The 21,218-nt window shown below is 35.3% G+C and overlaps 1 protein-coding gene across 3 annotated transcripts in view; it reads left to right on the top strand.

Moving 5' to 3' along the window:
• EPS8 (epidermal growth factor receptor pathway substrate 8) overlaps positions 1-21,218 on the top strand; it is a 183,275-nt gene that overhangs the window by 107,628 nt on the left and 54,429 nt on the right. For all 3 annotated transcript variants that reach the window (XM_037845336.1, XM_037845335.1, XM_037845338.1), the window contains 2 exons: positions 10,994-11,073; positions 12,939-13,012. In XM_037845336.1, coding sequence (XP_037701264.1) covers positions 11,015-11,073; positions 12,939-13,012 — 133 coding nt within the window. In that variant the 5' untranslated portion in view covers positions 10,994-11,014. Of the gene's footprint in view, positions 1-10,993; positions 11,074-12,938; positions 13,013-21,218 lie in introns of those variants that run through there.

Consider the following 21,218-nt stretch of genomic DNA (forward strand, 5'->3'; position numbering starts at 1 on the left):
CAAAAATCAATTCAGAATTCAAAGCCAAGACCAACTACCCAACACGCACAAAGGTAGAATAAACACATTTTCAGTCCTGCAAAACTTCAAAAATTTACCTTTTTTAACTTGTTCTTAGGAAGTTCCTGAAGTATGTGCTCTGCCAAAACAAAGGAGTGAAAGCAAGAAGGAGACTGGGAATCCAGGAAACAAAAGTCCAGGAGAGGAGAAAGATGGAGGAAGTCACAGAGTGATGTGAATGTGGATTCCATGTTGAGGGCTGTGCAGGAGGCTGGTAGAGTAGATAGTTCAGATTGGAAAGGAATATATGGGGATCTGGAGAGATGCCTGCAACAGGGTAAAAATGGTAGAATCGTGATAGAATGGGGTTTAAATATATTGAAAGACAACTTCCACTTCTGGTGGAGAGTAAAGGGACAAGTTAATGAAAGGTACGTAAGAAAACTAAGGGGTGGCGGGAAGATAACTATGAACTCTAAAGAAGGCAAAAAGTACAAATAATGAAGTGTAACTGTAGTATACTGTGAATAGCATCTACATTGACACAATAAATAAACACTGAGTTTTGTTTTTTTTATTAAATTCAGTTTTATTGAGATACATTCACACACCATACAGTCATCCATGGTATATAATCCACTGTCCACAGTATGATAACATAGTTATGCGTTCATCACCACAGTCTATCTCTGAACATTCTCCTTACATCAGAAAACCAGAACAAGAATAAAAAATAAAAGTGAGAAAAGAACACCCAAATCATCCCCCCCATCCCACCCCATTTGTCCTTTAGTTTTTATCCCTATTTTTCTACTCATCCATACACTAGATAAAGGGACTGTGATCCATAAGGTCTTCACAATCACACTGTCACCCCTTGTAATCTACATTATTATATAATTGTCTTCAGGAGTCCAGACTGCTGGGTTGGAGTTTGGTAGCTTCAGGTATTTACTTCTAGCTATTCCAATACATTAAAACCTAAGAGGTGTTATCTATATAGTGCATAAGAATGTCCACCAGAGTGACCTCTCGACTCCATTTGAAACCTCTCAACCACTGAAACTATTTCATCTCATTTTGCATCCCCCTTTTGGTCAAGAAGATACTCTCAGTCCCACGATGCCGGGTCCACCTTCATCCCCAGGAGTCATATTCTGCGTTGCCAGGGATATTTACAACCCTGGGAGTCGGGTCCCACGTAGGGGGGAGGGCAGCAAGTTCACCTGTCGAGGTGGCTCAGTTAGAGAGAGAGAGGGCCACATCTGAGCAACAAAGAGGAACTCAGGGGGAGACTCTTAGGTTAGGCACGATTATATGCAAGTTTAGCCTCTCCTTTGCAGTAACGAGCTTCATAAGGGCATGTCCCATGATCAAGGGCTCAGCACATCAAACCGCCAGTCCCCATGTTTGTGACAACATCAACACCAGTCCAGGGGAGGATGTCCAACACCTCCGCACCTTCCCCCAGATCCTCGGGGCTGGGGAGGAGGAGGCTGTAAATATATTTTTTATTATCTGCCCAAATTACTCTGGGATGTGTCACTATTTCACTCCAGCCTATACTAACCTACCGTATCTCACTTCCTACTCAAAGTTCCATGCAGTTGTGGTATTTGAACAAACCGACTGTAGAGTTGTACCGTTTAGAAAATTTAGATCCTGTACCAAATCGATATCTCTTCCCTTGGTCTCATATGGAAGTTGAAGTTTTAAAACACAGTCAGTTTCGACCTTTACTCTTTGGCCTGGCTTGCTGTGGTCTTGACCAGATCTGCTTCATTCATATCACTAATTGAAGTCTGGGCTCTTTTTCAGCTTTTTTTTTTTTTTTTTTTAACAGTGGCTGTATGCACTAATACTGACATTCATATCTGCTGAGCTCTAGCTCTGAGTTTCAGGTGTCCCAGAGACATACATTGTTCCAGAGACCAATCAGGTTATACACTAAGGGATCAGCATCTCAAAGTTTAGAGATAGGCATTACAATTCAGGGATAGAGTTAACTGCTGTAAGAACTTACAATCTAGGGACTATTACAATAATTATGTCCATGTTAGGCTATGTTCTAAGATTCAGTTCTGAGTTTACACATTGTAGTTAGTCCATATTGGTGAGGCATTAAAGTGTTTGCCTTTATTTCTGGTGTACTTCACTCAAATACTGTGTACAGGATCCATTCACCTCGTTGTGTGTCTCACAGCTTCACTCCTTCTTGTAGTTGCTCAATGTTCCACTGTATGCATACACCACAGTACATCATTCCATTCTTTAGTCAATGTACTACCCTTAGGTCATCTGCACCCTTTGCAAATCATGATTACTGCCTCCATGAACACCAGTTTGCAAATGTCCATTCATGTCTCTCCTCTCAGATCTTCAAATGACATACCCCAAAATGAGGTTGCAGGACCTTTTGGTCCCCACATACTTAACTTTTTGTGGAACAACCACACTGACCTTTAGAAAGGCTACACCATTCTACCTGCTCATCAACAGTAGATAGGTACATCCCTCTCACCATGTTTTCTCCAATACTTTTACTCCTATATATATATATATATTCCTACAATTTTATAGAGTTATATTCACACACCATACATTTATCCACATAAACACTGAGTTTTGTTCTAGCAAAAATGTGATTTAACTGTAATTTGACTCTCTGTTATGTGGATTCTCACTTCATCTCCAGCCTCACCCTCATTACTTCAACCTCTTGAGTTATTCGTCAGTAACTCCAAACTGCTGCCGGTTCCATAAATGTATCAAACAGTCTTTTTCCTTTGCTGTTCTCTTTTCTGGTTTTGGCTTACCCGGCTCATGCATCACAGCCTAAGGAAGGCTTCTGCGAACTGAGCTCCCCTCACTCTTCCAGGCTGAGGTGCCACCTTGCATTCTGCTTTTCTACCTGCCACGTGGTACTGTAAATGATTCTTTTGACATCTCTCTCTGCCACTACTCTATGCATTTCTAAAAATGTTTATCTTGCTTTCTTTGCTTCAGTCATGCAAGAAAGGAGATTTTGTTCTCTAGATCCATCCCCAATCTAGTTTCCATTGAATTTTATTCTTTGCTATCATTACATTGCCTGTCATGTCCTATTTTTCTAAATATGCCTTTCTTTCTTCTCTATCTAAAATTTCTTCATAAGATAGGAATTTTTACGAGGAATTTTTTGTTAGTCCAGTGTCTTCTGTGAGTTGGATGAGGTGCCAGAGATTTGTTTTTTCAGTACACTTATCTACTGGCAATCAGGATTATTTTGTATTCAATCAAGTATAGACAATTACTGGAATTGATTTTATTTTTTGTTTTGTTTTGCCAGTCTTTATTTCATCACTTTCTAATGGCATATGAGGACTGCCTCTATTTTTGAAGAAAAATGAAAAATAAAATAGTATTTTGAAAGAGTGCATTATTTTTATTAACAAAATGTTAAGAGGCATAGAGTAATAGGAATTAGGAGTATCTAGTAATTGACTTGGGAGTTTTACCTTAGCTGCACAGACTTGAACTTGATATGCTCTGATATGTAATGCAATACACAAAGTATACTATTATAACAAATGTGGAGATGGAGGACATACAGCCATTATGCTGTCATTTGGACAAATTGAAACAATGAATACAGAAAAATTGAAAAAAAAAAAGAAGAATCCTTTTTAAGAAATCATGCTTCTGTGTCCTCTCATTGAAATAATCAGTGTTTGAGTTGTGGCAGTCAGTAAGAGGTAAGGTTGAAATGAGAAGTAGCATCTTTTAATAAAATAGCAGAAGTTTTGGGTTGTGTCTGAATGAGTGTTATAATACAGTAGAAAGTTGTATTTAATGTTTATTTAAACAGAATTCCATTACTTAAAAAATGTCCTGTGTATCTTAACATTAAAAATTTTACCTATAAGGAGACATATTTATGATTTAGGAAAGTAGAATGAATTCAGTACAATAGTTGCTTAAATGAGATACTTCCCAGTTTGTAAGTTGTAGTGATTTATAAAAATATGTTGTGCAGTTTGTAAAACATTGATCCTTTAAATAGCTGTAGTGACAGTGCAGAAAAAAATCACCTGCATTGTTTTGTTTACAGGTTAATGTCCTTTGCTCTAGGTAATGCAGAAGGAGGCAATCATGTGGTAACAGGGTGGTTAAAAATTAAAATGTTATATCTCATCAGCAGGCTAGATATCTTCTCACTGTACCAATAAAGTTTTATGATTTACTATTTTTAGAGGCTACTGAGTACACGCATCAGAATGAAATTTGAATTCGTGAGTTTCAATCTTATTAAAGATGGTTTTAGAGCATGTTTTTATGACTTCCCACCTAGGTGGATTACATCAGGCCTTGTGTACCTCTTTTCTGTTTGCCCTTGTAAAATATGATAAACTGTACTAATTTAGCATGTGGCACTACAGCCTTAAACAGGAGAAAGGATATTTCCAGTAAAAATGTATCATATGAGTTCCTGATTTTCTCAGTGGTTGTTGCTTTACACTACTCAATGACGCAAACTTGAGTTTAGGAACCTTTACCCTCAGGTTCACAGAATTTCAGTGAATACTAATCTCAGGGCTGATTAACAACACAGTAGAAATTTGAAAAGGTTACCGAAGTGGGGGAGTAGGGTGGAAAATGTGGGATGGATTTTTCTAGTAATTATCCCAAAATATTTTTCCCTAAAATGTCTTCAATTGAGAACTGAGTTGGCAGACAAAGTTCTGGTTTTATTCTTATCCTGGGAAAAAATGCCCTCAGTGAATATTTTTCTACACTTCTGAGAATCCATCCTCAACAGATTTTTGCTTCTGGGAAGATTTGCATTTCTTAGATAATGTTCACTTTTTAAAATTCTGATCATCTTTGGATGGTGTTAGCCAAGGTTCTTTGTTAAGGACTGGGACCGTTCTCATGCCCTAATTTCACATTTCCGCTTTTTTAGTACTGTTCTATACCCAGCACAGAACGGAAACATAGCTCAGGTCTTATCTGAACCACTTGAAATAAGTTTTCCAGGGCTGGATAAATTGAGAGTTTCTATTTGACAGATCTGAACCCTTCTTTTCTTTTCCATCTTTTCAATTCAGAAACAAAACAAAACAAAACAAGACACACACACACACACACACACACACACACACACACAAATGGGAGAATAGACATATCTCCCATATAGAAGAATTCCAAATAGTTTAAGCAGGTACTCACTTCTCCCTCTAGGAGGTGGAGCGTAATTCTCCACCCTCACTGCTTTCTTCTAAGAGTATATTATAGGGGTGGAGGATGAGTAACTTTATCATGGAAAAATCTGGCAAAGATTACCTCAGTCAGATGATCAAGGCTAGCATCAGCAGTGATTACTCATGCTAATAGCATGTACTCTTAATAAGAAATGATGAGACTGGTAAATGACTTCTGTGGCCTTTCTCCCCAAAATTCATCTCTCCAGTCTAATCTGTGGAAGACATCAGACAAACCCAAACTGAGGAACATCCCACAAAATACCTGACCTGTATTATTCAGAACTGTCAAGGTCATCAAAGACAAAGTGAATCTGAGAAACTGTCATAGTCTAGAGAAGCCTTAGGGTATATGAAGACTAAATGCAATGTGGTATCCTGGATGGAAACCTGGAAAAGAAAAAAGGCATTACCTAAAAACAAAGGAACTCCGAATAAAGTGTGGACTTTGTTAATAATTGTGTGTTGATACATACTAAAGATACTAAAAATAGGGAAATGAGATGTGGGATATACAGGAGCCCTCTGTACTATCTTGACAACTTTTCTGTAAATCTAAAACTATTCAGAAATTATAAGTTTATTTAAAAAAAATTAAAAATCCACAGGATTTAGCTGGAGTTTTAACTTAGACCCTAACTTTGTGATGGAGGAAATGGCATTTTACACCACTCTAGCTGGTCAGTTATGTTATGAGGTGCTTTTGAATAAAAAACTTCCATGATAATGTGCACATGCCTTTAAAAATCAATTGAATAGAGCAGTCATGATATAAAGCTATCTGATATAAGGCTATACTATAGCCTTATAACCATGGACACAGAACAATTAGGGAGATAGAACTTTGAGTAATAGGTTTTATTCAAGCCTGTATAGGCAAGGTGTATGTTAAAAAAGAAACTCATAAATAAATAAATATATGGAGACTTCAGTTAAAATTCCTTTTATCACTTGTGAAGTTTAATGGAAACCTGGCTGAGAAATAGCTCAAGATCTGATCCAAACACCACTTCTAACACCCAAACCTACAGTGTAGTTTAGCCAGGTAGAAGGGCCTGGTAATAGGCGTTGAGACAATTTACTTTCCAAATTTTGTTCCCTCTCCTCCATATATGTATTTTTATTGCAAGCTTGCAGCATCCTTCCTTCCTCCCCCCTTAATATGTATTTCATTATAATTGAAGAAATGCCAGTGATCTGTGTGAACTTAGGAGTATCATATGCTATTTACCTGAGGATGAAACACTCAAAAGACTGACTCTCATATTTAGAAAATAGCTCAGATGTGATAAAAATTAACCTAAGAAAGGAGCACAAATAAGTATTTAGCTATTTATCCAGTGAAAAAATTGATATTACTCCTAGTTAGAGTCAGCTTAACTAATGTACTTTCAATACTATTGTTAAAAGTAATTTAACAATAAATAAAAATAACATAAAATATTATTATGTTTCTAGACCTGATGACCCTTTTTTTTTTTTTCACATTCTGCAGTGAATGGTAAGTATTGTGAAGCAATAAAGCCATTTCACAAAAAGCAACACTATTGTCATTGTACTATCTCTTATCCATAAAGTGAACCCCCTTTCTTTCCAAATACTTGTTTATTTTAGTAATTTTTTTAGGAAAAATTGTAACTAGAATAAATGATATCATTGAGCCAATCAGAATTGACAAGAACTGAAAACTTGGAGACTATAGAATGGTGAAATTAACAGTGTAACTACTTGGAAAAAAAGTGGGACATGTCAGCAAGGTCCGAGTTTTAGTGGGGATTCTAAGTTTTTGTTTTACTATGTAGGCAAATGACTTAGCTGCTTTGAGGCTGTGGTCTCACCTATAAAATAGAGGTAATACCTACCTCATAAGGTTGTTCTAAGGAGGAAATGTGAGATTTATAAAATGTCCTATGAGGGACTCATTAAACATTTTCTTTTTCTTTCCCCTTTGTGTTCTCCTCCACCTCTGATTATATCCGATAATGGAAACAGAGAAGACATTACTGTTCAGTCATTCATGGCACTACATAATTTTAGAAGAGTCACAATACCACACAAATGGTACTTAGTCTCTTTCTCTAAATTTCTTCATCTGTAAAATGACAATGAAAAATAGTACCTTCATCAAAAAATTGATGCAAAGATTAAGATATTGAATAGGAAACATTTAGCATAATACTTAGGGTAAATGGTCAATAAACAGTAGTTATTCTTTTTAAAATTAGCATATTTTCCCAAGTCGATACAGCATCAGCAATTATGAATTAAGATATTAGTAATTTCCTGTGTATCCAAGCAATATATGTTGCTAATGATGTTATCATAGCAATTTAGGGAGTAGATCAGAATTGGAGGGAAATATTCGGAATAGTAACTACCAGCAGGGAATACGTGGCTCTTCTCTGTGTTAGGCGTTCTTGGTTATAATTTAGACTAAGAGGCATAAACTAAATTAAACTGAAATTGAGGTATAGATACTTCAAGATACTTTGTCAAACCCAAATAAACAAAAACATGCAAAAAAAAAAAATACTCCAATAAACAAAAAAGTCTATGACAAGTCATTTCAAGAACAGCTTAACTCGCATAGAGCAACTATTTGTGTGGTAGCTGAACTGTGTAGTTGGTATTTGAACATTGAGTCATGACTACATACTCAATCATTAATTTGAAAATTGATATCAGATGCAAAGAGGAGTAAAGGGAATCTAAAATTTTATTTATTTATTTATATTTGGGACTCAAAATTTTCTAATACAAATTTAACTTCCTGGTTTAGCTTCATTATACAATGATTTATTTCTTCTTACAGTGATTTTCATATATCTATTTGGTGTCCTGAGAAATTGCAGAGTTTAATATTTTTGATGTGCTTACGTGAGATCATAAATTTATCATTTTTACCCTTACAATTGCCAGAGTATTGTTTTCTGTGGAAAATAAGAAGAAAATTAGAGTCACTGTGACTTATAAAAAGTGTTTTCATAAGGGTAACAATTATAGCTTATGATTTTAGTAAAATTAAATAGTTAATTTAGTAAAATTAGCTGAAGTTGTCTTTAAACTTAAGATGATATAGAAAAACTTTTTCTCCCTAGAGTTTTAAGTTGCTTTAACAGTTAATAACAAAAATAAAAAACACCTAGGTTTTCAGTAAAAGTCAATGGCTCTTTTAAATTGTAAATATGTTGTGTATAAACCAGCTTCTGTGGTTTTAAATTGCAAACTAGATCAAAATCAGCACAAAGCCTAAGGGTTTAATTTATGTACTGAAGGAACCAGCTTGTTTTGAAGAAACACCTTTTAAAGAAAAAAAAATCTTTGGAAGAAACTAAAATCCCATTTGATCTTTACACTAGCTCTGTGAGCTAAGAAGACTGGGAATTATCTCTATTTTACATATGAGAAAATAGAGAGATGCTTAAGTTACCTGCCTTAGGCCAGTTAGTGCCAGAAATAATAGTGTTGGAGTTCCAGGCTCCTAACTGTGAATATCTGTGTCCTATTAGCTCTAGATCCACAATGCTATTCCAGACCTTTATTTTATCCAAAATTCTAGAATTATAGCAGTGGTGTTCTCTGTCTTCATCCTTTAGGCTTGTAAGAGCCAATAGTGAAATATTTATGAATATAGTTAAGCTGCTTGTTAAGCCACTGATAACTTGAAATTGGTCATGGTGGGGATATTTATGCCTTAGAAGTTGGTAAACACTGCAAATCAGGGACTTTTTCCCCCCAGCCAGTTGGTTTAACAGCACACCACTGATTGTATCTAAGTATAAATTGCAGAAAGAAGCAAACATCAAAATCCAGAATACAGCAATGTAATAACATAATGCAATTTTATAAGTTCAGTACTTATCTAGTGTAGAGGTCAGTATTTCTTTGCCCCTTACTTAGAAATATACTTCTACACAGTGGATAAATATGGACAAGACTGTCAGGAAAGCTTGAAATACACTTGAGTATTCTGAGGACCTTTATAAATCCTAACCATGCTGTAAAACCTAGCTCAAGTCCCAGCCCTTCCAAAAAGTTCTGGCAGTCTGCATGACTTTTCCCATCTCTGAACCTCTAGTGGATTAAAACTAGAACCACATACATTGGGACTTAATTATTTACTATTTGTTTCATATGAATTAACTTGGCCTCCTTAAGAATACAATAAATTCTTAGAAGAGTGGGACGTTGACTTCTCTTCCTTCTTACTTTCCTTTGGGTAAATATTTAATGACCACCCATTTTATCCCTGGTCCTATGCTTGTTGCTTGAAGTACAGCAGACATCAACCAAAAGTGCCTTCCTTTAAGGAACTTACAGTCTAGTGAAGAGTCAGAAATTAATTAAAAAAAAATGAAAAATTATAACCGTGTTAAGTAGTTTGTGAAAGAGTTTATAGTGCTGAGAGTATCTGATAGTGAGATTTTACCTGTTCAAGGGATGTCAGTAAAAGCTTCCCTGAGGACACGGCAATTGAACTCAGATCTGAAGAATGAGAAAAAAATGGAAGTTACCAGGTCTCAAATGTCCTTTCCTTATGTAGGCCTTCTCTGCCCTCCTAATCTGAATTAGGTTCCCGCTTTGTATGTTCCCATGTCACCCTGAATTTTCCTTTTGTAATACTGGTAACCACAGTTTATAATTCCATATTTATTTTTAAGTTTCTATTTTTCTGACTGGTCTATGGACCTTGTCGCTGGGACCATGTCTGTTTTGTTCACCTTGGTGGTCCCCGTATCTGTCATAGTACTTGTCATAAAACAGTCACTCAGCAGTTATAAATGCTTCTGCCTCCTTTCCCCTTGTCTCTGTAATAAAACTGGCATATGTCCTGCTGACCTCTCAGTTATTAAGAGGGCATAATAACATAATATAAATGAAAAGACAAAAGTCAGAAAAATAAGACAAGATCCAGAAAGTTTAGTGTCACAGAACCAGGGAGGATCGAATACCCACAGGAAATAAAATAAATCAAATGTAGCAATGTTGTCAAGAAGGAAGAAAGAAAAAGCCATTGAATTTGGCAATAAGGGGTTTTACCTCCTCTTACTCATTCGTCTTATTTGAAGGAAATTCGTTCAATTTATGAAATAGACTACAACATGGTTTGTGAAGTTAAATATCTAGTATTAATTTTTAAAATTATTTTCTTATGAAAAGTGAAAGGAATGTATAAATGAACACTTTCTTGAAAAAAGATGTATCCAAGAGTGTACAGGATGTTGACAAATGGGCTTTGAAGGAAAGAAGGAGAGAAAACTACATGCAGAAAAAAAGACAGAAGGAAATTGACAGGACTGTTGAATGGTTTTCTTTAAATGAAAGGACTCTGAGTGATGTTTTTGTCCTTTATACTGTTCTGAATTTTATACTTTTCTGTATTTCTCAATTTAAAAAAATTTCAAAATATATTATTTTGAAACAATAAACATTAACATTTCTTAAAGCTGACAATTGACTGAATTTGGGCAGAGTGTAGAATTATGCCTGTATACTTATAGGATTCAGAGGTATATTTTAGATGTTTCTTTTATTCACCTAAATCTGCTTACAATTGTAGTATATTAACGTTAACTGCCAATTCAGTCTGTTTGTATGTCCAGAGCCTGAGACCTTTGAAAATGGAAATCTTTATTTATTCTCGTATTACTAGTGCATATCAACATATATTTGTTGATTGGACAACTCTTTTTGAGATTGAAGTGTCATGACTCTTTTATTACCTTCAATCTATGGCCTTTCTCTTCTTCCAGGACCTAAGAGTCAAAGCCACGATGAATGGTCATATTTCTAATCATCCCAGTGGTTTTGGAATGTACCCATCTCAAATGAAGTAAGTCGAAACGTTTATAATTGATTTGATTTTGGGGGACTGGATATGGTAGTTTTAATTATATGTTTAATAAAAAATTTAGTTTCATTTCATTATGTCATTCATTACTCAGTAATATATAATTTATTTGTAACACTAACTTATGTTATCATTAAAAATTTACTGTGAGTTTAAGAATAAGATGGTTAAGTAAATATCAACCCCAGTGATCATGATCTCATAGTAAGAAGACATTTCATTCTAGTATTTTACATATTATTGCTCTCCATGGTTGTGTATATGCTCTACTTCAGAATTTTCAGTTTCTTGTAGCATTCCGTTATTGTTAGTCATAGAATATTAGCATATTAGGAGGTTTATATATCACCTAGTCCAAACTAGATATTTACTAGATATTTACCACTGTGTAAAACAAAATAATAACAGGCAAACAAACAAAACAATCCCTAAGACTCTGGGTAAAACTTGAAATCACAACCCTGATTCAAGTGGCTATCTTCTTATGTATTTTGGTTAATGTTATTTGTTATTGGCCTTTGTCACCCACCATTTTAAGAATCAGATTGTTCACATTATGAAGAGTTATGCTTTGTCTTTTCCCTTTACAGAGGTTATCTGAAATCTCTTTTAGACAACAGGGAAGAATGTAAGGTGTCATCTTAAATCTCATCCATCAGTTACTCAAGCCAGAAAGCTTGGCCACATCCTCAATTCTTTCCTTTTTCTTACAACAAATATCCATTTAATCATTAATTTACATCAATTTCTTGTTTTGTGGGCTTTATTTCCTACCTGAATTTTTGTAGCACCTTCCTATCTGGTCACCTTGCCATCAGTTGCTGGATTATCTTCTTTAAAAAAATTTCAGATCATATCACTTCCTTGTAGAAAAATATTTACTTAATCTAGACGATAAGAATTAAATTCTTGCACAAAACCTACAAAGCCTTTCTTTATCTGTCTTCAGCCTACTTTTCCAGCTATCTATCTGTTCTGCGCACATCACATTGGATGCGTTTTCTCTCAGACCCTATGCTATTTTTTGAACCTGTGCCAGTTCCACATGCCTTTCTTCGCTTAATTCTCTGTGTGTCTGTTGAGTTTTTTCATTTTTTTAGATTCTGCTTAAATATCAACTTGGCAATAAAGTCTTCTTGGACAGTCTGATAAAAGATTAATCCTTCTTTGATACTGCATGTTGTATCTATTAGTTTAACCTGGATATCACATTCTATTGTAACTGTTTTACTCACGTATCTTATTCACCATTTTTGTCCCTTCTATACCCCCCCCCATTTTTCTAGGTTCTAGAGCTTAAAAATATTTGCTGAATAAATTAATAGAATTCAAACAAATCAATATTTACATCATATAACATTTTAGTAACAAGAAGCTCGTTATGGGATAAAGCAGATCAAATTAATGATAAAGTGTTTTTAGGTTGGCTATTTTTAAGTGTCTGAAAATATTGCCTGTTCTGTTGTAGCTTGAATACTGAGAGTTTGTTATAATTTGATTGCTGCTCAAAACTCTATTCAATTTGGCAAAATTAACTCTTTTAAGATAGTTTCAATGATGGTGAATCCTTTGGGCAGTAGTTCTAACTTGGTATTTGAAAGGGAACTGTGGCTTGCATGAACCTCAACCCTCACTTGGGTAGTTTGGTTTACATTCTATTTCTCTGACCACTCACCGGAGTGGGATATGACTCATTTTGGCAAACCCATTAGTATAAACCTAATGCATTTTATTGAAACACACGATTATGGTGCATTGGAATTTTATAGTTTTGAATCTTTATTGCTTACTTTGGACTTTAATCTAGCACAATGGCCTTTTTTTTTTTTTATTTTTTTCTATTACAGTGGCTACGGATCACCCACCTATTCCCAGATGGACAGAGAACATAGTTCAAAAACAAGTGCAAAGGCCCTTTATGGTATGTGTATTTGTTGGGGTATAATTCTCTTTGTTTTGTTGTTGTCGTTGTACATTTTATTTTAACTTTTTATTTTTAAATACTTTCAAACTTACAGGACAGCTACAAAATAATATAAACCCCATACCGAGAACCCCTACATTTCCCTACCCCCTTAGATGCCCAGATATACCAATTTTAATATTTTGCCACATTTGCTATATCATGCTGTCTATCAATACATCTATCTATCTGTCTTTCCTTTTGTTTGTCTATTTATCAGTCCATTCTCTGAACACTTGAGTGTAGGTTACATATATCCTGTTTGAACACTTAGTACTGCCATGTATATTTCCTAAGAACAAGGATATTCACTTATGTAACCACTTTCAGGGCAGTTATCAAGTTCAAGAAGTTTAACATTGATATAAAACTAACAATTTATATTCCAATTTTTTCATATGTTCCAATAATGTCTGTTTGAGTCTTTTTTCCCTTGCTGATTCCCATCCAGGATCAGGTATTGCATTTAATTGTCATTGTCTCTTTAAGTTGCTCTTTCTACTTTTCTTCTTTTCCTTCCTCCTCCTCTTCCCCCTCATCTTCTTCTCCTTTTCTTTCTTCTTCTTCTTGTGGGAGCATATTATCAACGTAAATTTTCCCATCTCAACCACTCCCAAGCATACCATTCAATGTGATTAATCACTTTCACAATATTGCAGTACCCTCACCCATTTCCATTACTAAAATTTTCCCATATCCTCAAGCAGATACCCTATACCCATTATATATTAACTCCCCATCCCACCTCTGGCAACCTGTGCTCTAATTTCTGTCTCTATGAGCATGCATATTCTCTAATATTTTCTTTGTACTTACCATAGGGCTTAAATTTAACATCCTAAATTTATAACTGTCGTGCTTGTTTTGATACCAACTTAATTTCAGTGGTATACCCAAACTATATTCCTGTTCCTCTCAGCCCCAAGCCTTTATGTAGTTCTTGTAACAAATTACATGTTTATATACATTCTGAGTTCAAAACCACTGATTTATCATTACATTTTATGCATTTGCCTTTTAGATCCTATAAAAAGTAAAAAGTAGAGATACAAACTAAAAATACAAGGTATGGATATGTATATTTACCCATGTTGTTATCCTCACCACTGGAGATCTTTAATTTTTCATGTGGCTCCAATCTATTTTCTGTTCTTTTCTTTCATCCTGCAGAACTCTCTTTAGCATCTCTTGTAGGGCTGGTTTAGAGGTGACAGACTCCCTCAGCTTTTGTTTATCTGGGAATGTCTTTATTTCTTCCTCATTTTTGAAAGATACTTTTGTTGGATATAGAGTTCTCAGTTGGCAATTTTTTGCTATCAGCACTTTAAATATGTTATTCCACTGCCTTTTTGCTCCCATGGTTTCCCTGAGATATTGGCACTTAATCTTATTGAGACTCCCTTGTATGTGACACATTGCTTCTCTCTTGCAGCTTTCCAAATTCTCTCTAAACCTTTAGCATTTGACAGTTTGATTATAATATGCCATGACATGCGTCTATTTGAGATTATCCTGTTTGAAGTTTATTGAGCATCATGTGTGTGTATACTCATGTCTTTCATTCAGTTAGGAAAGATTGCAGCCATTATTTCTTTGAATATTCTCTCTACCCCTTTCTGTCTTTCCTTCTAGGACTCCTACAATATGTATATTGGTATGCTTGATGGGGTCCTACCAGGTTCCTTAGACACTGTTTACTTTTTTCATTCTGTCTTCTTTCCACTCCTCAGACTGGTTGGTTTCAATTGTCTTATTTTCAAGTTCATTGATTCTTTCTTCTGCCAGCTCCAATCTGCTGTTAGACCCTTATTTTTTGTTACTCTTTTATTTCTGTTACAACTTTGGTTCCTTTTCATAATTTCCATCTCTCTTTTGATATATTCTCTTTGTGTTCTTCTGTCATTTTCCTGAAATCCTTTAGTTCCTTATCTGAGTTTTCCTTTAGCTCTCTGAGCATATTTAGGACCATTTCAAAAAAGTTTTTGTCTGGAATTTCCCAGGTCTGTTCCTCCTTATTTCTAATGCTTAAACTTCTCCTTTTCCTGGGCCATCACTTCCTGTTTCTTTGTATGTTTTGTAACCTTTTGTTGAAACCTGGATATTTTTATATTTTAATGTGCCATCACTGGAATTTAGACTCTGAGGTATCTGTTCCTTAATCTTGTATCCAGCTAATGTTAAAACAGAGCTTCCCTTAAATGCCAGGAGCTAACAATTAAAAAAAGAAGAAGGAGGAGAAGAAGTAAATGCCTTTCCCAGTCCTTGAAGACTGACCTGTGTGAGTTACCCTCCTTTAGGGCTTATCCATATAATGACTTTAGAGAATAGCTCAAGGTCAAGCATAAGGGCCTCCCTGGTCCTTTCTGGGAATATCTCTTTACTTGGGCATGTGTCTTGTCTTGGCATGCACTTGTGGCCCTAGGAAGTCCCCCATTCACACAGTTCCAATTGTCCCTCATGGCCCGGAGCACTGCACTGTATGTCCTTTACAGCTTGCAGTCGCTTGCCCTAGGCAGCACAACCTGACTGTTTTCCTATAGTGTTCCCTTCCATGGGAGAGTTCCATGAGCTGCCTTCCACACGCTGAGACAGTGAGCCTCTCAGGCCCCCGTCAGATCGATTGGGTCAGACAAGCATGCTCCCGCTATGTTTACTCTGTTCCCTCAGGAACAAAGTTTACTCTGTTCCCTCAGGAACCAGGTCCAGAGATCTGCACTGGGAGCTTGGAACCGTTCTGCACCAAGCTGGGGTGAGGGTTAGAGGAGGAACCAGCCAGGACACCATGAGAACCTACTGCTTTTAAGTAGCCTTTGTCTTGATTCGTCACTCACCCTGTTACTGCAGTCCTTTAACTGTTTTCTGGAGCTTTGAGAAAGTCGTTTCTGCTGGTTCTTGCTAGTTGTTCCCGTAAGTCTGTTTTTAGCCCACTTTTAGAAAATTATTTTCGAAGTAATATTCTTTGGAATGAAGTGATTATAGATAAATAAGGATTTTTAAAGAAGAGTTTTTACAAAAATCTCCCAAAGCTATGACCTTTCCTTGCTGCCATATAATTTAGAACTACAGAGTAAATTTATTACAGTGATTTCTAAGGAGTCTTTTTCATCGCACCAATGCCTTAGGTGGATTTTTCCAAAACATATTCGTGATATGTTTGTTGACCTTCATAACTGACCTGGTTGATTGTGGGCTGATAGTTTAAATAACTTTTTTTCTTACTGCTCTTGAACTTTTGGGGGAGTGTTGCAGTATGACTAACAGCCTTTATATAATTTATTTTCTCCACTGCAAAATAAGTAAGCTTTTTCCTCAATTCTTCTCTAGTTTCCAATGCCCTCTCTAGATTGTCTCATGTACGCGTAATAGTTTTCAAGCTTCAAATATGAAGTATAAGTGACTACTAAAAAGAAGTTGAGGTTTTCCAAAATACAACACATAAAGCTCTTGTTTTTACAGGGTCTGCATGAACTCTTATTATTTCATAATAATAAGATTCAGAATAATATTGTGAGTAAGAGGAAACTCTCTGGAAAAGGCCTCTTTGGTTCAAGTCCAGTTCCACTACTTACTAGCTGAATGATCTTGGGCAAAATATTTCACTTGTCTGTACCTCACTTAACTGTAAAGTAAAGATATCTCATAGGGTTAATATGAGAATTTAATAAGTTAATACATGTGAAATACTTAGAATGGTATTTCTGGCAAGCATAAAACACTGCATATATTTGCTATTATTGTTGTTATTATGACTGTTATAGGAACAAACAGCATATTCTTAAATTGTGGAACTGTTTTTACATTTCCTAGATCCACAACTTCTTGGCTATGGTAAGCATGAACAATTGTAAGATTTTGTAATTCTTTTTCTGCCTTGTACTTAGTGAATAGACTTTATGACTGAAAATCATAGATTTATAAAATGGATTTAACATCATAAATATATAAATCTTCTTATGTTGTCAATCTGCTTCACCTGTTGTTTTCAATTTTCTTGAGTACTATGTTAGGACACGCTTACTATGGCCTAGTAGTTGTGACTTGTGGGTTTAAAGAATGTAATCAACAAATATTTATTTTGTGATTAATATGTGCTCAGACCTGACCTGATAATAATATTAGTCTCTGACTTTAAGGAACTTGCAGTCTAGAAAATGACTTGAAGTAACTGAAAAGGAAAACTTGTTTTTGTAAGAATGAAGACAATTATTCCTTCAGCCTATTTCTAGATAGATACTTATTAGATACTCTGTGTGCTAGACCATAATCTTTATAGTTTCTATTTCCATGTCTTTTCATTCATTTCAAAGATTAATAAGTGATGATCATTACTTAATAAGTGATGGTCATTATGGTGAGGTAGACTAGTAAATGCATTGCTGTGATAAAGCCTGTGTTTGCATGGCAGTGTTCATAGGGTATGATGGGGTTGAAGGGATAATTCACCTGAGCTGGAGGGATGATCAGGAGGGATTTCACAGAGGAGATGAGGTGTTCTCCAGGCTGTTAGGAGGAAGGAGGTCACTGCATATATTCAATAGCTATATGAAGCCTTTTAGCTAGACTATAAGCTCTCTATAAACCATATTTGTCTTGTTCACTTAATATTCCCCAGGCACCCAGCACAATGCCATATATATTATTTGTGCTCAGTAAATGGTTGCAGAATGAATGTAATGAATTAAAGAGCTGCAAGCAGTTTGATGTTAACTGGAGGGTGCAAGTAGTACATTGGGAAATAAGATTGACAAAGTAAACATGGGCTTACATATAGGAAGAATCATACCAAGGAATATGGACATTGTTTACAGGCAATAGGCATTATTAATGTGTTTTAATCAGGGGAGTAATAAGGTCAAATCTGTATTGTATGACTGGTAACAGATTTGAAGAGAATGAAAATGTGAATTAGAAATCTAAATAAGAGCACTAAGGATTCTAAGAGGAAAGAGTATTAATCCTCTCACAAGCACTGCAGATTTAGAAGCCTATTTTAACAGAGCTAAGAAAAGAATAAGGACTCACCTGTCAGTTTTAATGATTATTTTGTTGGGAGCAACTTCATAAAATTGTACATCCAAGGATTGGAAATCTTTAGATTTCAAGTAGTGCATTTTGATTTCCCTGATTTTTGCATCTGAAGCAAGCTAAAGCCACACTCCTCCCTTTGTAATGCAATTTTATTGAGATATATTCACATACCAGATAATCACCCAAAGTGTACAATTAGTGGTTCACGGTATCATCATGCAGGTGTGCATTTATCACTGCAGTCAATTTTTGAACATTTTCATTACTCCAAAAAAAAAGAATAAAAATAAAAATTAAAAAGAGCATACAAAACATCCCATATCCCTTATCCCTCCCTATTATTTATTCATTTTTTTGTCTTTATTTTCTTACTCACCTGTCTGTAAAGGGAGTGTCGGTCGCAAGGTTTTCTCAATTACACAGTCACACGGTAAAAGATATATAGTTATACAGTCATCTTCAAGAATCAAGGCAGCAGTTCAGCAGTTTCAGGTATTTCCTTCTAGTGAAGCCCCTTTATAAAATTAGGTGCTCTGTCAAAGTTACACAGTTTAGGAAATTTTGCTTATAAGAAAATACAGTTAACTTTGCGCAGTGTGATAAGAATGACCAGCGTATAAGTAAAACAAGATGTAAAAAAAGGTATAGAAAGGGGCATATTCTAGAGACATTTCTGAGGAGAAAACAAGACTTAGCAATCTATTGGGTTTAGAAATAAAATGGTTTTAATTTCCTTGAGGTTACAAATAGTGTTTCATTCCTCTTTGATCTAATACTTCTGCTCACCCAACACACTATACAAACACACCCACAGTGCCTTCCTTCTAGTCAGGTTCTGAATAAATGCCTATAGAATGAATGAAATGGAAAATTATATTTGTGTTTTGAGCAAACCTTGGCAATAAACAAATTGACTTCTTAATTGTATTTAGTTAACATTACGAGCTTCTTGCCTTGCAGTCTGAATGATTTCAACTTTCTCTTTGTAACTAGAAAGTTAGTAAAGGGAAGATTTGTAATGCATTTTGTTTCTTCCCAATTTATGAGTTGTCTTTAAAATTTCTCCTTTTACTTATTAAACTCATTGAATAAATCTTCCAAACATTAAACTGCCTTTATGGGTAGGACATGAACTCCTTAGGGATGTAAGGATCTTATTTAGTGCACTGGAACATGAATTTTCCAATAATGGCCACCTTTTTAATTAATTAATTAATTAATTTTTTGGCACATTGAGCACATGCCAATATTAGGGGTTTCATGCAGCTCATCCTTTCCACGAGGACACTTTTCAGGTCTGACACTGCATTGTGCCACCCGATTGCTTCAGTAATGCGCTCAGAGAAGCAGCATGGATTTTGGAGGCCAAGGGATATGTGGCTGAATCATGTTTTTTTTTGTTTTTTTTTTTTTTTTTTTTATCAACTGTCTGGCATTTTGAGCAAATAATTTAACCTGTTGACTCCAGTTTCCTTATTTATAATATGGAAATGATACTGATATTGTGGAAGCTTTTATGAGACATAGAAATAGAGAGCTTGTCCTGGAAGTGGGGAGGAGTATAGGAAAGTCACTTTTTGTCCTGGGTCCTCAGATTCATGAAGGCCCTCAAGTTTAATATTTTGATGTTGCCTTCAAGTGCTGTTATACATCCAGTCACAGTGATGTGTTGACAGGATCAAGGGATAATCTTCCTCATACATTTTTAATTCTCTGTTCTTGATATCACTTCCTATAGTGCACTAGAAATATTTTTTAATAAATCCCATAAAAATATTGTGAATTCATGACAACACATTTGCTTTTTGGTGTATATATTAATTTTAATTTATTTGATGAAAACAATTAAAGTGTTCTGCAGTTTTCATAACCCTGTTTTGTCATTTTCTTCAATAATAGACAAGAAATCTTAAAGCCAGCACGAGAGGCTCTGCACCCTGACAATATGACATTTGATTAGGAAAACAAATATTACTTTCTTCTCCACTTACCTTAAGGCAATAATATTTCATTTGGCTTATATTATCAGAGAATTGGAAATTTTATATTTTTTCCAGCTATCCTCTTTAAGGCTTTTTAAGTGCCTCTTTAAGCACTAAAATTTAAAATTGCTTTTAGGGGAAATATGTATAAAATGTCTTAAACATTCCCTTCCCTCAGGGTGTAGTACATTTAATCTCTTGTTACTGACTCAGAGGGTCATTCTTGTGCATGTAGCTTGTGTATTGCGATGCACTCAGAGGCTGTGTTCTTTACCTTTATGCTAAATGATTCAGAATCGTTTTCCTTTTGAATAGTTGGGACTGCTTTTTCTGGGTGACCAGGTCCCAAGATTGTCATCTTTTCTGTTGTTAATATGTCTGCTTCTGGCATAGCTTATGATATGTTGTGGGCGGTGATACTTAGGTAGAAAATCTTGTTAGTAGAGTAAATAGGTTTTTGAGTGGGGAGTTTAGAGTCTTTTTGACAAGAGTCTATGCATTAAAACATGCAAGTTTTTATGGAGTAGTCACAGTGATATCTGTATTGGCCGCTCAGTGGACTTATTTAAGTGTGGGGTCTCTTCTATGTTCAGAAAAGCTAAACTTCCTAGAAAAGTAACTTCCCATTAAATTAGATACTGCTGAATTTGGACTATGACCATTTTTTGTAAGTAAATCAGTTTTTTTAAAGTCACGCATCTCCAGAAAAACGAAGTTCAGAGAATTGCTGATTAGTCATACTTCATTGTCTTTACCAACACTTCGGGTAACCTTGAGATTTGTATTGTTGGGAGGCAGAAAATAATAGATAATATGGTAGGCACTCTCTCAAGTCTCATTTTAGCCATGGATTTGGAGTTTCTGAGATGTTAACAAGTTGGAAAATATATTTGCATTTTCAGGCTTTTTTTTTTCTTCTCAGGGAAGTGTTAGTATGAATTGTGCATAAGTAACCTGTAAACTGCACAATTTCTGTATAATTGAGTTTACTGTAAACTTCCCTGAATATGTTCCTGAAATATGCCACAGGTAACCATCTCCATGTATTGTTCTTTTTCTACCTATCTTCTTTCTTTCTGTCCCTCTCTTCTGATTTTCTATTCTTTGTTTGGAGCTAGTCTTTCTGAATAACTTTCATAATTGAAGTCCAAGCA

The sequence above is a fragment of the Choloepus didactylus genome, chromosome 8 (genome assembly GCF_015220235.1).
Source record: "Choloepus didactylus isolate mChoDid1 chromosome 8, mChoDid1.pri, whole genome shotgun sequence".
Classification (NCBI taxonomy): domain Eukaryota; kingdom Metazoa; phylum Chordata; class Mammalia; order Pilosa; family Megalonychidae; genus Choloepus; species Choloepus didactylus.